The sequence below is a fragment of the Entelurus aequoreus genome, linkage group LG01 (genome assembly GCF_033978785.1).
Source record: "Entelurus aequoreus isolate RoL-2023_Sb linkage group LG01, RoL_Eaeq_v1.1, whole genome shotgun sequence".
NCBI lineage: Eukaryota > Metazoa > Chordata > Actinopteri > Syngnathiformes > Syngnathidae > Entelurus > Entelurus aequoreus.
Genome location: NC_084731.1, coordinates 48,448,731 through 48,461,950, shown reverse-complemented (window position 1 = coordinate 48,461,950; position 13,220 = coordinate 48,448,731). Strand labels below are relative to the sequence as shown.

At 40.6% G+C, this 13,220-nt stretch overlaps 2 protein-coding genes across 6 annotated transcripts in view; one reads left to right on the top strand and one right to left on the bottom strand.

Annotated features, from left to right (window-relative positions):
- The window catches only part of eps8l3a (EPS8 signaling adaptor L3a), a 48,157-nt gene extending 45,789 nt beyond the window's left edge, over window positions 1-2,368 (top strand). Inside the window, exons 19-20 of the mRNA XM_062053946.1 lie at window positions 1,661-1,796; window positions 1,882-2,368. Of these exons, the coding sequence (XP_061909930.1) occupies window positions 1,661-1,796; window positions 1,882-1,893 (148 nt within the window). The 3' untranslated portion in view covers window positions 1,894-2,368. The remainder of the gene's footprint in view (window positions 1-1,660; window positions 1,797-1,881) is intronic.
- Window positions 989-13,220, bottom strand: part of LOC133653992 (AMP deaminase 2-like) — a 99,177-nt gene continuing 86,945 nt past the window's right edge. For 4 of the 5 annotated variants that reach the window (XM_062053906.1, XM_062053932.1, XM_062053923.1 and 1 more), the window contains exon 18: window positions 6,392-11,630. In XM_062053906.1, coding sequence (XP_061909890.1) covers window positions 11,415-11,630 — 216 coding nt within the window. In that variant the 3' untranslated portion in view covers window positions 6,392-11,414. Of the gene's footprint in view, window positions 1,829-6,235; window positions 6,313-6,391; window positions 11,631-13,220 lie in introns of those variants that run through there. The other variant, XR_009826804.1, reaches the window with a different exon arrangement.

Sequence of the window (13,220 nt, the reverse complement as noted above, 5' to 3'; positions counted from 1 at the left end):
TAGTGTAACGACCTGCTGAAGTAGATGTTGTCTTCTTGAGTTGCGTAAATGAGGAGTGAGGAGACGTGCGTGTGGAAGGAACGAGATATGTTGAGCTGTGTTAGTATAGCTTGCTCAATAAAAGTTTAAAAAGAGCGTCAGACTTGATGTGCACTTCTTCTGGACACTACAATTGGTGGCAGAAGTAAAACTTTGCGCATACTGCACTGTTTGTGTGCTACGTCATCGGGAGGTACGTGCCAAGTGAGGAGCTCGCCGCAAAGAGAGAGAGAGAGAGAGAGAGAGAGAGAGAGAGAGAGAGAGAGAGAGAGAGAGAGAGAGAGAGAGAGAGAGAGAGAGAGAGAGAGAGAGAGAGAGAGCGTTTACAGGTGCAGCCACGCTGCTTGCCACGGGGGGAATTCCGCCCTCAATGGAGACTCCCAGGTTTGATGGCAAGGCGAACTGGGAGGCATTTCATCCCACTTCTGACATCAATTGTAGCGTCCAGAAGAAGTGCACACCAAGTCTGATGCACTTTTTAAACTTTTATTGAGCATGCTATACTAACACAGCTCAACTTATCTCGTTCTTTCCAAAAGGAAAACCAATCCTCACTCCTCATTTCCGCAACAGCAACGCTTCCTCCTTCTTCGCCAATCACCTTACAGGCGTGCTACGTTCACAACGTTTTCTTATCTGGTTAAATAAAGGTTTTACAACAAAGAGGATGCAGGATAAAGTGACAGAAATTGAAATTTTTGTATTGTAATATACATCAGGAAGTGTTGTGTAAGAAAGTGTTAAAAATAAAACCATCAAAAGCCATCTGCTTTTGTATAAAGATAAGTTAGGTTAAATGAAAATATTATTATTATTATTATCTATCTTACGGTATATCAAAAATAATTTGAGCAAAATTTAATTGAAATATTGTCAGTGTGGCCCTCCAGCAGTGCTCGGGTTGCTCATGCGGCCCCCGGTAAAAATTAATTGCCCACCCCTGCACTAAGCTATAGAACTTTGTTGTAAAAATCTCCTTCCATGTCTGTCCCTTACATCCGCATTACAGGCTGGCCGCTCTAGAAACACTCTGTGGAAACGCTTCCCACTCACACTGCTTAGTGCCTCGCCTGAGCTGCTGTGACTTAGATTACCATAGTAACTAATTAGATTACCATAGTAACTAGAATATCATGCAAAAGCGCAGATCCCGACCATTTAAATACTTTGTATAGTTCAAGACTTACGGTCATTTGAAAACATCACTGCACATCATAATGGCAGCTACAGATTCCATCTTAAAGATCTAAAAAAATTATTTTGGATTGTCCGGCAGGCCAGATTGAAAAGCTTAACGGGCCACATGCGTTAATTTGCCCTGGTCTGGTCTAGCCTGTGTTAGCGAGCAGGCTACGTTCTATTTCATGGAGATTGACGTACAAATGTGAAAAATAGGGGGATCATTTGGTGCCATCTCGCCGGCTAATTTAAAAATTAGCTTCATAGCTGCCAAACTTAATAGGTATCTTCGTAACACAGTTATATATCTTGTTAATGAAATGAATTCACAACTTAACCAACTACCAAACTAACCCCAGTAGCTAACAAACAAGCGGTAATTAAACTACTGTACTGTAATCATTTGGACCTGTGTTTCTTCGTCTTGTTCTTCTTCTTGCAGCACGGTGCGTTGTCTGGGCGTGCTGAGCGGCTCCATGCTCCTGGGTATGACCCGGGAGGAACTGAAGACAGTGTGTCCAGAAGAAGGAGGGAGGGTCTTCTTCCGGTTACAAGGAGTCAGGTCTTCCATCATGGCTGTGAGTGAGCGCTTCTTCTGTTTCCATATAGACTGTAAATTAGAAAAATGCTGCAGTGAAAGCTTGTTTCTCCTCCCTACTGTAGGGTGCAAACTGAGACACAGTGTGGAGAGACACCATCAGAAGATATTTTATACAGCTAAAAAATCACTATGTTATTTTAATGTAAAATACACTCACTGGGCACTTCATTAGGCACACTACAGACTGGATCAACAAATATGCCACTTTCTCACCAACAATTCTAAAAACTTTTATTACAGAGAACTTTTAGCATTCGGGTTAAATAAATCTGGGTATTTTGTGTGGTTTGCGTTTTCACAGAATTTAGGTAATGTATGCAAATCAGACTGATAAAGTAAGCATAAATGTTATGTCGTTTCTTTCTTTCTTTCTTTCTTTCTTAAATGTTCCTGGAAGAAAGACCTATAGGTTCTTTTTCAGGCCTAGTTGTTTTAACTGATTAGATAACTTTGCTGGAAACGCTGCAAAACAAAAAAGTGGGAAAGTGGTTATAATGTTGTGTCTCTAATACATACTTGCCAACCTTGAGACCTCAGAATTCGGGAGATGGGGGCGGGGTTGAGGTGTGTGTGTGTGGGGGGGGGGGGGGGGGGGGGGGGTTGGTGGTAGCGGGGGTGTATATTGTAGCCCGGAAGAGTTAGGGCTGCAAAGGATTCTGGGTATTTGTTCGGTTGTGTTTATGTCGTGTTACGGTGCGGATGTTCTCCCGAAATGTGTTTGTCATTCTTGTTTGGTGTGGGTTCACAGTGTGGCGCATATTTGTAACAGTGTTAAAGTTGTTTGTACGGTCACCCTCAGTGTGAACTGTATGGCTGTTGATGAAGTATGCCTTGCAGTCACTTGTGTGTGTGTAGAAGTCGCATACAACATGTGACTGTGTCGGCACACTGTTTGAATGGAGTAAAAGTGGACGCTAAAGGCAGTGCCATCACAGCACGCCCTCAATATAGTTGTCCGGGTGAAAATCGGGAGAATGTCTGCCCCGGGAGATTTTCGGGAGGGGCACTGAAATTCGGGAGTCTCCCGAAAAAATCGGTAGGGTTGGCAAGTATGCTCTAATAAATGATTGAACTATGAGCTGTTCCCACTCAAACCACAATAACAAACAATTCGCAGTTAACCTTAAACCAGGAGTGTCAAACTAATTTTAGATAGGGGGCCACATGGAGGAAAATCTACTCCCAAGTGGGCCGGAATGGTAAAATCACGGCACAATAACATAAAAATAAAGACAACTTCGGATTGTTTTCTTTGTTTAAAAATAGAACAAGCACATTCTGAAAATGTACAAATTATAATGTTTTTGTTTTTTTTACACTTACATGTTGCGGTTAATAGTATTCTACCTTTATTGTCGTTATTTATACTTTCTGAATAAATTATATGATAATGTTCATCAGTCAACTCCATCCATCCATCCATTTTTTACTGCTTGTCCCTTTCGGGGTTACGGGGGGTGCTGGAGCCTATGGTGTTAAAGGCCTACTGAAATGATTTTTTTTTATTTAAACGGGGATATCAGATCCATTCTATGTGTCATACTTGATCATTTCGCGATATTGCCATATTTTTGCTGAAAGGATTTAGTAGAGAACATCGATGATAAAGTTGCAACTTTTGGTCGCTGATAAAAAAAAAGCCTTGCCTGTACCGGAAGTAGCATGACGTCAAAGGTTGAAAGGCTCCTCACATTTCCCCATTGTTTTCAATGCAGCGAGAGCGATTCGGACCGAGAAAGCGACGATTACTCCATTAATTTGAGCGAGGATGAAAGATTTGTGGATGAGGAACGTTAGAGTGAAGGACTAGAGTGCAGTGCAGGACGTATCTTTTTTCGCTCTGACCGTAACTTAGGTACAAGCTGGCTCATTGGATTCCACACTCTCTCCTTTTTCTATTGTGGATCCCGGATTTGTATTTTAAACCACCTCGGATACTATATCCTCTTGAAAATGAGAGTCGAGAACGCGAAATGGACATTCACAGTGACTTTTATCCCCACGAAAATACATCGGCAAAACACTTTAGCTACGGAGCTAACGTGATAGCATCAGGCTTAACTGCATATAGAAACAAAAGAAATAAGCCCCTGACTGGAAGGATAGACAGAAAATCAACAATACTATTAAACCATGGACCTGTAAATACACGGTTAATGCTTTCCAGCCTGGCGAAGCTTAACAATGTTGTTGCTAACGACGCCATTGAAGCTAACTTAGCAACCGGACCTCACAGAGCTATGCTAAAAACATTAGCTATCCACCTACGCCAGCCAGCCCTCATCTGCTCATCAACACCCGTGCTCACCTGCGTTCCAGCGATCGACGGCGCGACAAAGGACTTCACCCGATCACAGATGTGGTCGGCGGCCCGGAGACGGAGGAAGTCAAGGTGAGGTCGGCGGCTAGCGCGTCTGCTATCCATCTCAAAGTCCTCCTGGTTGTGTTGCTGTAGTCCACCGCTAATACACCGATCTCACCTACAACTTTCTTCTTTGCAGTCTCCATTGTTCATTAAACAAATTGCAAAAGATTCACCAACACAGATGTCCAGAATACTGTGGAATTTTGAGATGAAAACAGAGCTTTTTGTATTGGATTCAATGTGTCCGCATACTTCCGTTTCAACGATTGACGTCACGCGCATACGTCATCATACATAGACGTTTTCAACCGGAAGTTTAGCAGGAAATTTTAAATTGCACTTTATAAGTTAACCCGGCCGTATTGGCATGTGTTGCAATGTTAAGATTTCATCATTGATATATAAACTATTAGACTGTGTGGTCGGTAGTAGTGGGTTTCAGTAGGCCTTTAATTTTCAATTTATCAAGTTAAAAATATAATATCAAAATCAAATTACAGGATGTTATTTATGTTGTTTGCTCATTTTGCTCGACTGGTGCACTAACATCTGGTAGGTTATTTTTTTGACATATGTAGCATAATCTACAAAGAATTGCTATTACGAAATCTAGTGGACACATTTAGATTAGTTTTTCCTTTCATTCAAAAACTTCAGGTTAATTTTTATACTTACCAAACTCATCCTGCGGGTCGGATAAAACCTGTTCGCGGGGCTGATCGGGCCCGCAGGCCGTACGTTTGACACCCCTGTTTCAAACTGTAAAATTATAGCACAGTACTCACAGTGTCGTTGAAGTTCCAGTTAAATCCTGTTGGTGTCGCTGCCGTGCGTTTCCTGGCGTCGTCTCTAAATTCCAAATGCTAAACGATGCTACAACGAAAGTGTTACAAAGGACATCGGTGCGTGTCTAGACCTACTAGATATGTATATTTATTTGACTATTATAAATAAATGGAGACATGACTAATAATAAACAGCAAGTTGCTTTGTTGACATTTTTAAAGCGTTCCGAGTACATTTAGCATTAGCATTCAGAGCCTACTAGAGAAGGCAGAAACTTCTTCTGTGGTTCAATCGACAGCTTTGGAGCAGACGCTACTGACATCTTCAGTATGAAAGTGGAACCACAATCACCGGAACGTACAATGGATTACCGTTTAAAACATAGCTATCAAACTCAAGGCCCGGGGGCCAGACCTGGCCTGCTACATCATTTAATGTGGCCCGTGAAAGCCTGTAAATAATATGAGTTAATAAAATAGTTTTTCTTTTCTTACTGAAAGGTATTTGTTTTTTTCATTTTAATATTTAAAAATAACATGTACTACATGCAATTTCATATCTTTTAAACTTTAATTGTATCTAATAATGCAGCAAAATATTACATTCCCATACATTCCAAAACATTTTTTGTTAAAATACAAATGTTTTGACTTATAATTTCATTGAGTTACCCATCAAATTGTACACTCACTGTAAAAATGACAATAGATTTTAAAGTAAAATTTTGGGGATGGAGCAGCCTTTTTTTTTTTTTTTTTAAATCGTACAAAAACTTTTATACGTTTTTTCCATATACATTAACACACTATAAAAACAACCGTAGATTTTATTGTGGAAAAACTGGCAGCACTGTTGCATGAATTTTATTGCAAAAAAAAAATATATATATATATATATATATATATATATATTTATTTTTTTTTTCACCTAAAAGTTTTTTGCAGTGAAATCTAAAATTTTTTTTAATAGTCTATGTAAAAAAAAAAAAAGTGTAATAATCAAATGCATATGCCATTAGAAACATGTATTGTACAGGTATACATTTATATTTATATACTTTTAGAAGCGGCCCTTTGAGAGCAACCATAACTGCGACGTGGCCCTCTATGAAAATAAGTTTGACATGGCTGGTTTAAAACTTGTAAAATGCCACAGTGTACCCACTCAGTTTTTTTAAGAAGTGTCCAGTGAGATAGATGGCCGAAATGGGAAGAGTGCAAAATAAACTTGATTAATTAGGCAATGACAACACATAAAACACTTACAGGCGTACTCTGGGGTCCTGTAGTGGAGACACAGCGAATTGCCGAGGAGGAAAGCAAATTGGTGGTTGTGATGTGACCTGTATATAAAATGATACAACTGTTTGATGAATAAACATGCTTTATTTGAACTGATTAGATACAACATATGTATAAACAAAGTGTTTCAGCATTCTTTATTGTGAGTTAAAAATCAGCCAAATTAAACATAAAATATCAAAAAATACTCAACAGAACACTTGATTGTGGATGGCAACACCCATCCATCCATTTTATACTGCGGGGGTGGCTGGAGCTTATCCCAGCTGCAGAAGGGCGAAAGTCGCCACCTCATCGCAGAGCCAACACAAATAGATGACACTCACATTCACACACTAGGGCCAATTTTAGTGGTGCCAGTCAACCTATCCCCAGGTGCATGCTTTGGAGGTGGGAGGAAGACGGAGTACCCGGAGGGAACCCACGCAGTCACGGGGAGAACATGCAAACTCCACACGAAGACCCCGGCAACATAATCTTAGAAAATACTCTTTAGGACGGGTGAGTATTGTCCTACTATTTCATATGGTATGCATTTCTGTATCGTCAGACAAGAACACATTCATTATTAGGTTACAATTCATGAGGTAGGGCGTGCTACATTGTGTGGGACATCAGATTATTATATTAAAATGGCAAAAAAAAAGAAACAATGTCAGAACAGGCACATTATATTTCATATATATTAAAGTAATCTACATTTATTCATATTGTATCAATTAACAGTTAAAAAGCTTAAAGTGCTGAAGCTATTGTAAGAGAATGTGGTGTGAAAAACAATCAAAATCTAATTATTCTTGTCACAAATTAAAAACTGCACCGATTTTAACAATTGATGTCTTCTTCAAAATACACATTACGCTTAAACTCAGACTAGACATAAACATGTCAGTTTGAAGAAAAGATTTTCGTAGCTTGTAAAAGTAAATCATCTATGGCGCTAAAAGTGGATGCTAACATTAACCAAGCCAAAACTAGGGTTAAATCAGTTTTGTTTTTTTTAAATCCTATGTAATATATTTCATAGGTAATGTTAATTTTGACTCGATATGCAAAATAAACAGTATATATCAAATAAGAAAGTTAAACAAGAGCACAGTAGAAATGAAAGCGTACTAAATCATAAGATTGGGGGTTTTGTCTCCCCCTGCTGGCTGTTTGTAAAAATACATCTGTTTTACTGTAATTAGACCAGCAAATAAACAAGAACATATCAAGTTAAACTATTTAAGACGGACTTTCATAACCAAACACCACAATAAAACAATCAGATGACTATGAATAAAAAAGCTAATATCGCTATTTTAAAAATACACTTTCTATACAAACAGGCGTCTTTACAGCGTTTGCTGTGCATCCCTTTAGCTTAGCTTGGAAGCTAAATAATGACAAATGGTGGACAAGATGACGAGGAACAAGAACACTGCCTGGTCTAACATTAGGCACGCCAAAATATAGGTCTAATGTAATGGTTGTCAAACTTTTTTCTTTCTATTTTTTTACACCAGATACCCCCTTTTTAAAATGATTTCTCTTTGCAAGTGCCATATTGCTTTTGCAACCTCCGCTTCCCATCGCAGTTAAGGGGAACTGCACGTTTTTTTGCCTATCATTCACAATCCCAATGTAAGACAAGAACACAAACACTTTTCTGAGTTGGTAAAAGTTAATTCCAGATTATAAATCATACCTCTCACTTGTATGGTAGAAGGTTGTCATAAACCAAGAAGTTGATCAACGTTGACGTTCAACTTAGACCCGGAGATGGCGAGAAAGATGCACACAAACGCTCGTTTGCGCTCACCTTGTTTTTTTTAACCTGTGTGAGGATTATGATAAATTATTCATCTCAACTGGAAGATTTGCTGTGAATATTCCATCAGTCGGCATCCCAGTGAGAGCAAATATTGTACAGTAAGTGATTGTTTTATTATGTTCGTAGTTTTTTTTCTTGCAAATAGTGCTACTTGCTGGATCTGTTCAGCACACAGCTTCTAAAACTTGTAGCTAATGTTCTGTATAGTCAGGCTCAAAAATATAAGGTTCCAATCATCATTTGTCCCAAAGTAGTCGTTGTCTCTCATGAAGTCTGCCATGACTCTTAGTGTCATTGTTGAAGGGTATATCGAAAGATGTGATGAGTCTGTAAAATGAATACGCTTAAAATGAGCAAAACATGTACATATTACATGTTATGAGTGTTATTACATTACATATATACTAACAGCATGTATATAAAGTGATGGAGGATTTTGGATTTTAGTTTTTAAGAGTGCATTGTTATCCACCTCATGCTTGCCTTTATTTACGAGTTAGAATCCATAAGAAAAGAAAAACATAAGTGCGTGTCTCACATAAGGATTGTGAATGATAGACAAAAATCCAAAAAAAGAGTACAGTTCCCCAAAACTCCATTCAAACGTATATATTTGATAATAATAATAAACATTGCAGTTTCAATAGGACCTTCACAGTGCTTTGCATTGCCCTAATTCAGTGATCCCCAACCTTTTTGTAGCTGCGGACCGGTCAACGTTTGAAAATTTGTCCCACGGACTGGGGGGGTTATGGTATTTTTTTTGGGTTTTTTTTGTCATAAAGAAATACAATCATGTGTGCTTACGGACTGCATCCCTGCAGACTGTATTGATCTATATTGATATATAATGTATATATTGTGTTTTTTATGTTGATTTAATAAAAAAAATAAAAACATTTTTTTGTAATTTTTTTTATTTCTTGTGCGGCCCGGTACCAATCGGTCCACGGACCGGTACCTGGCCGCGGTCCGGTGGTTGGGGACCACTGCCTTAATTAACTGCAGCATGGCGTCAAACAGAGCAGAGGCCACTATTTGAAAAAATAATGTCTATTTTGGGATCGAATCATGTTTGGTGGTCAGAAGATAAAACAGCAATGGGATGGCACAGTCGTGTATGAAGAGAGTATGGTCAAATAAACAATAGGCGCCATGTTTGCTCCCAAGGATGCAATTGCTGTTGTTTTGACGTCAGTTTTTCTGACAAGATAAACCAAAATAATGCGTCTATATGTAGTTGTAAACATACTCTAGCTCATAAAGTTACACAAAAAACATGCTTTTATTTTGTCAAAGTATAATTTTGCGGCCGTATTTGACGCAGTCTGCTGCTACATTTATGCAGTGTTTCGTGACGAGCAAGCACTCTAACACGCACTAGACGACGCACTAAATGTAAAATAAATACATAGAACAAGGGAAAAAAATTATTACCATCATTTCGCCAAAATATTCATTGGCTTGGGACCAACAATCAGAGAAAATGTGACTTTTGTGTGAAATATGTCAACTGTGGTGGCTACCTTCAATGTATTTGTAATAACTGTGTGTATCACCCATCATGTAGCAAGTGAATTATATTTATATAACACTTTTCTCTGGAGACTCAAAGCGCTTTACCAAGTGAAACCCATTATCGACATCTTAAAGCTCCATTTAGACCAGTGTGGGTGGCACTGGGAGCAGGTGGGTCAAGTGTCTTGTCCATATTTCTGCACAACAACTCAGATATGGTAACACTGGTGAGCAGTGGAGAATGTGGAGTGATTTTTGGTCCAGAACATATTTTTTTTATTCATTATTGCCCTATTTCTTGCCACTTTATGTTGGATATTTTTTATAAGATTTCATTTTATCATCTATTATCACACCCAAAATTTGGTTTCTTGAACTTTTTTCAAGTCCATCTATTTGTATTTGTTTGATTTTCGCTCCTGCTGTTACAAAATTGAATTATTTTTGTTTTACTGAAATTCAAAGATAGTCTATTTATGTCAAACAATTTCTTTTCTTTTTTTAATTTCTTCTGTTATTATTTGTATTAGCTTCTGTGTGTTCTCTCCTGAACAACACAGGCGTTGTGTCGTGTGTTTACCTGGCACAAGACGCTGTAGTTTGTGGCTTTCTAGTGTTGACGTCGAACTTTCACTTCCTATACTTTTTTTTTCTGGGTTGTGGGGAAAGCGATGTAAAGGCTTTTCACAATTCTCACGGGTGGAGAATTCGACATTTATACACGTAGAAAAATGATCGAGGAAGCACCGCAAACACATAGCATCAGCTCAAAGTTGGTAGCAAACATGGTGCCCTATAGTCACGTGAGTGCCTTTTAGTCAATCATTGCCTAAAACCAGGTTGGCAAAACTCTTTCTATACACGGTTGTGTGGGATGATAGGTTAAATGCCCTCTACGGGCCATTTGAGGCGTGAGATTCTTATGCAATCTGCAAACTGAAGGATGTTTGAACAACTTTGATACATGTTGTGCGTTTAAGGTGCAGAAAACAATCAATCTGTGCAAGGATATCAAAAGAAAATACCTTAGCTTTGTGTTATCTGTGACAAAGAAAATGAATAGAATATCTAATAATATTTCTTATTGATAATGGCTTGTTTCTATTTGTACGATATGCAGAGGGCCAATAAATGCATTCAGCCATGAGAAGGTTGTTGCTTTCCATTGTGGTGTCATCCTCATGACTCATGCAACCATGCACAAATAAAAACTATTTGGACGCAAAGTATGCATGCAGCCAAGTGGTTTCAGCTGCATTCTTGTGGAACAAAAGTCAGCGATGACTGTCTTGGTGCAGAACTACAGTGCAATGCATGCAAAAACACTAACTCTCATGTCTGAGGAAGGAATGAGTGTGGAGGCACCATTTCCTCATGGCCACAGTGAAGTAAACAAGCCTTTTTTATGCTTGGAATCCCACAAGAATGCTTTCATTCTTGCTCTGTGGAATGTTTGCAGAGTCTGTAGCCTTTGATAACCGAGGGGGGCTCCTTGCAGCTATGCAAAGAAGCCATGAGGGAAAGAATCGGGACACTTCGAAAACTTTACTGTGCTTTGAGCTACAAACGTTTGCTTGTGCATTCGAAAAGAGTACGCAAGACTGCGGAATGACGCCGGCACGTGCGCCATAGAGCGTGGATGGATGGATTCAAAATGGCGGGCTGTGCTAGCTTGTTGCGAGAGTACAAGTGTGCTGACAGGAGTGGTTCCTTGGTGTACGGTTTGCTCTCACTTGCCTTCAAGGTGTGGTGGCGGATGCAGGATGCAGGTGTGCGTTTACTGGAAGTAGCGAGAGAGACACGGTGTTATCAGCGGCCACCCGGGAGAGGCCCCATGCACAGGGGGTCCTCTTCGTCGACGGTCTCCAGCTCCTCCGTGCGCACGGCGTGGGTTATGAGGTGGAGCTCCTCAGAGAGCGTCTCGCTGCGATAGGCCACGCGGATGTCGGGGAGGTTGGTGCGGCGGATGTCGTTGCTCTCCGGACCTTCTTTGTAATAGTTGGGACCCAGCCAGTAGCTTTTGGCCTGGAAACAGGAGACATTTAACGTTGCTATCTATTTAACCGAAGAGTCTCCTGTAGTTGCCGGGTGCGAGCTACACAAGCAAATATAGCATTAACATCTGTGGCTGTAAGCAACCTCCTGATTACCAATATAAAAATCTAAATCACGGTTATTGTGACCAAAATCATCACATTTATCATTATTGCTGAATGTGCTCAAAACGTACTTATACACATACTGAAAACTTTTGACCAAGTTTTATTTGAAAAATAAAATAAAATAAATACAGGCAATAAGGGATGGGTACCGAATCCGGTGCTTTTTTGACACCGACTGAATCCCACCAGTCCTACCAGGCACCAATTCACCTTAAATCCAATGGTGCCATGTAACGGTCCCTGGGTCGGCATAGCGTAGAGCACATATGTCAGAGTCAAGGCCCGCGGGCCATATCCGGCCCGCGAGAAGGTTTTTTACGGCCCTTGGGATGATCTTGATTTATTATTAGAACCGGCCCGCAGACCGCAGATCTTTTACACGCACCAAGCGGATGCCGGTCCAAGGTTCCGAAAGGGGGCGAGCGGCCCGCCGGGACGCGCCTGCCGGCCGAAGGGCTGCAGCCCGGCCGTCAGTCGCGGAGCCCGCCGTGCCACGCGCGCCAAGGGGGCGGGCCGAAACCCGGCCCCGAGGCCCTGAGACTTCTGCTTTGTTTCCCCAAACCGCGCGTCACCGCCGGGCCCGCACCACCGTCGGGCTGCAGCCCGAGCGTCGGTGGCGGAACCCGTCATGTGCCGCGCGCGCCAAGCGGAGCGGGGGGGTCAAGCGGGCCGAAACCCGCAGGCCACCCCCTCACCACGAGGCCCTGAGACTTCTGCGTTTGACCCCTACGCGCGGCCCGTTGGGACGCGCCCGCCGTCAAGCCACGAGGGCCAGCCGTCGGGTCGCGGAGCCCGCCGTGCCACGCGCGCCAAGGGGCGGGCCGAAACCAGCGGGGGGTTTCGGGCACCCAACTCGCCTCCCTCCCACGGAGGGAGGAGGGGGGTTTAATGTGAACATTACTGTGCAATCACATATTTAGAGTTTTTACTCAATTCAAGTTTAAAAGTTAAAGTTTAATATTTGTTTTCACTGCATGTTACTTCTCCTTAAACAAAGTGTTGTTTTTGATTTATAGATTTTTGCACTTTATTTTATTGTATTTCAATTTAATTATATTTTAAAAATATTTCAGTTGAGTGGATGATAGAAAATTGCTATTATTGTTTTTTTCTTTGAAGTAAATTTAGCCCACTTTTGCTAAAATAGAAAATATAGGCTACTGATGGTGCCTTGAATACCGGTTTCTTTCATTTAATGTTCATGTTATGGGGATTTTTATATAAAGGAAATTTGTCTTTTGTGTCTGTTGAAAATTAAAGATTACTGACAGAGCCATAAGAAAATATTGCTTTATTTATCTGATCATATTGGAATATATTTGTTAGGTTTTCAGTAGGTTCAATTAGGTTCACTAGACTATATGCGTCATTTAAAAATTTTTCAATGAACATTCGAACAGTCCGGCCCTCGGCTTGTAGCTAAATTATTTATTTGGCCCTCCGTCCATTTGAC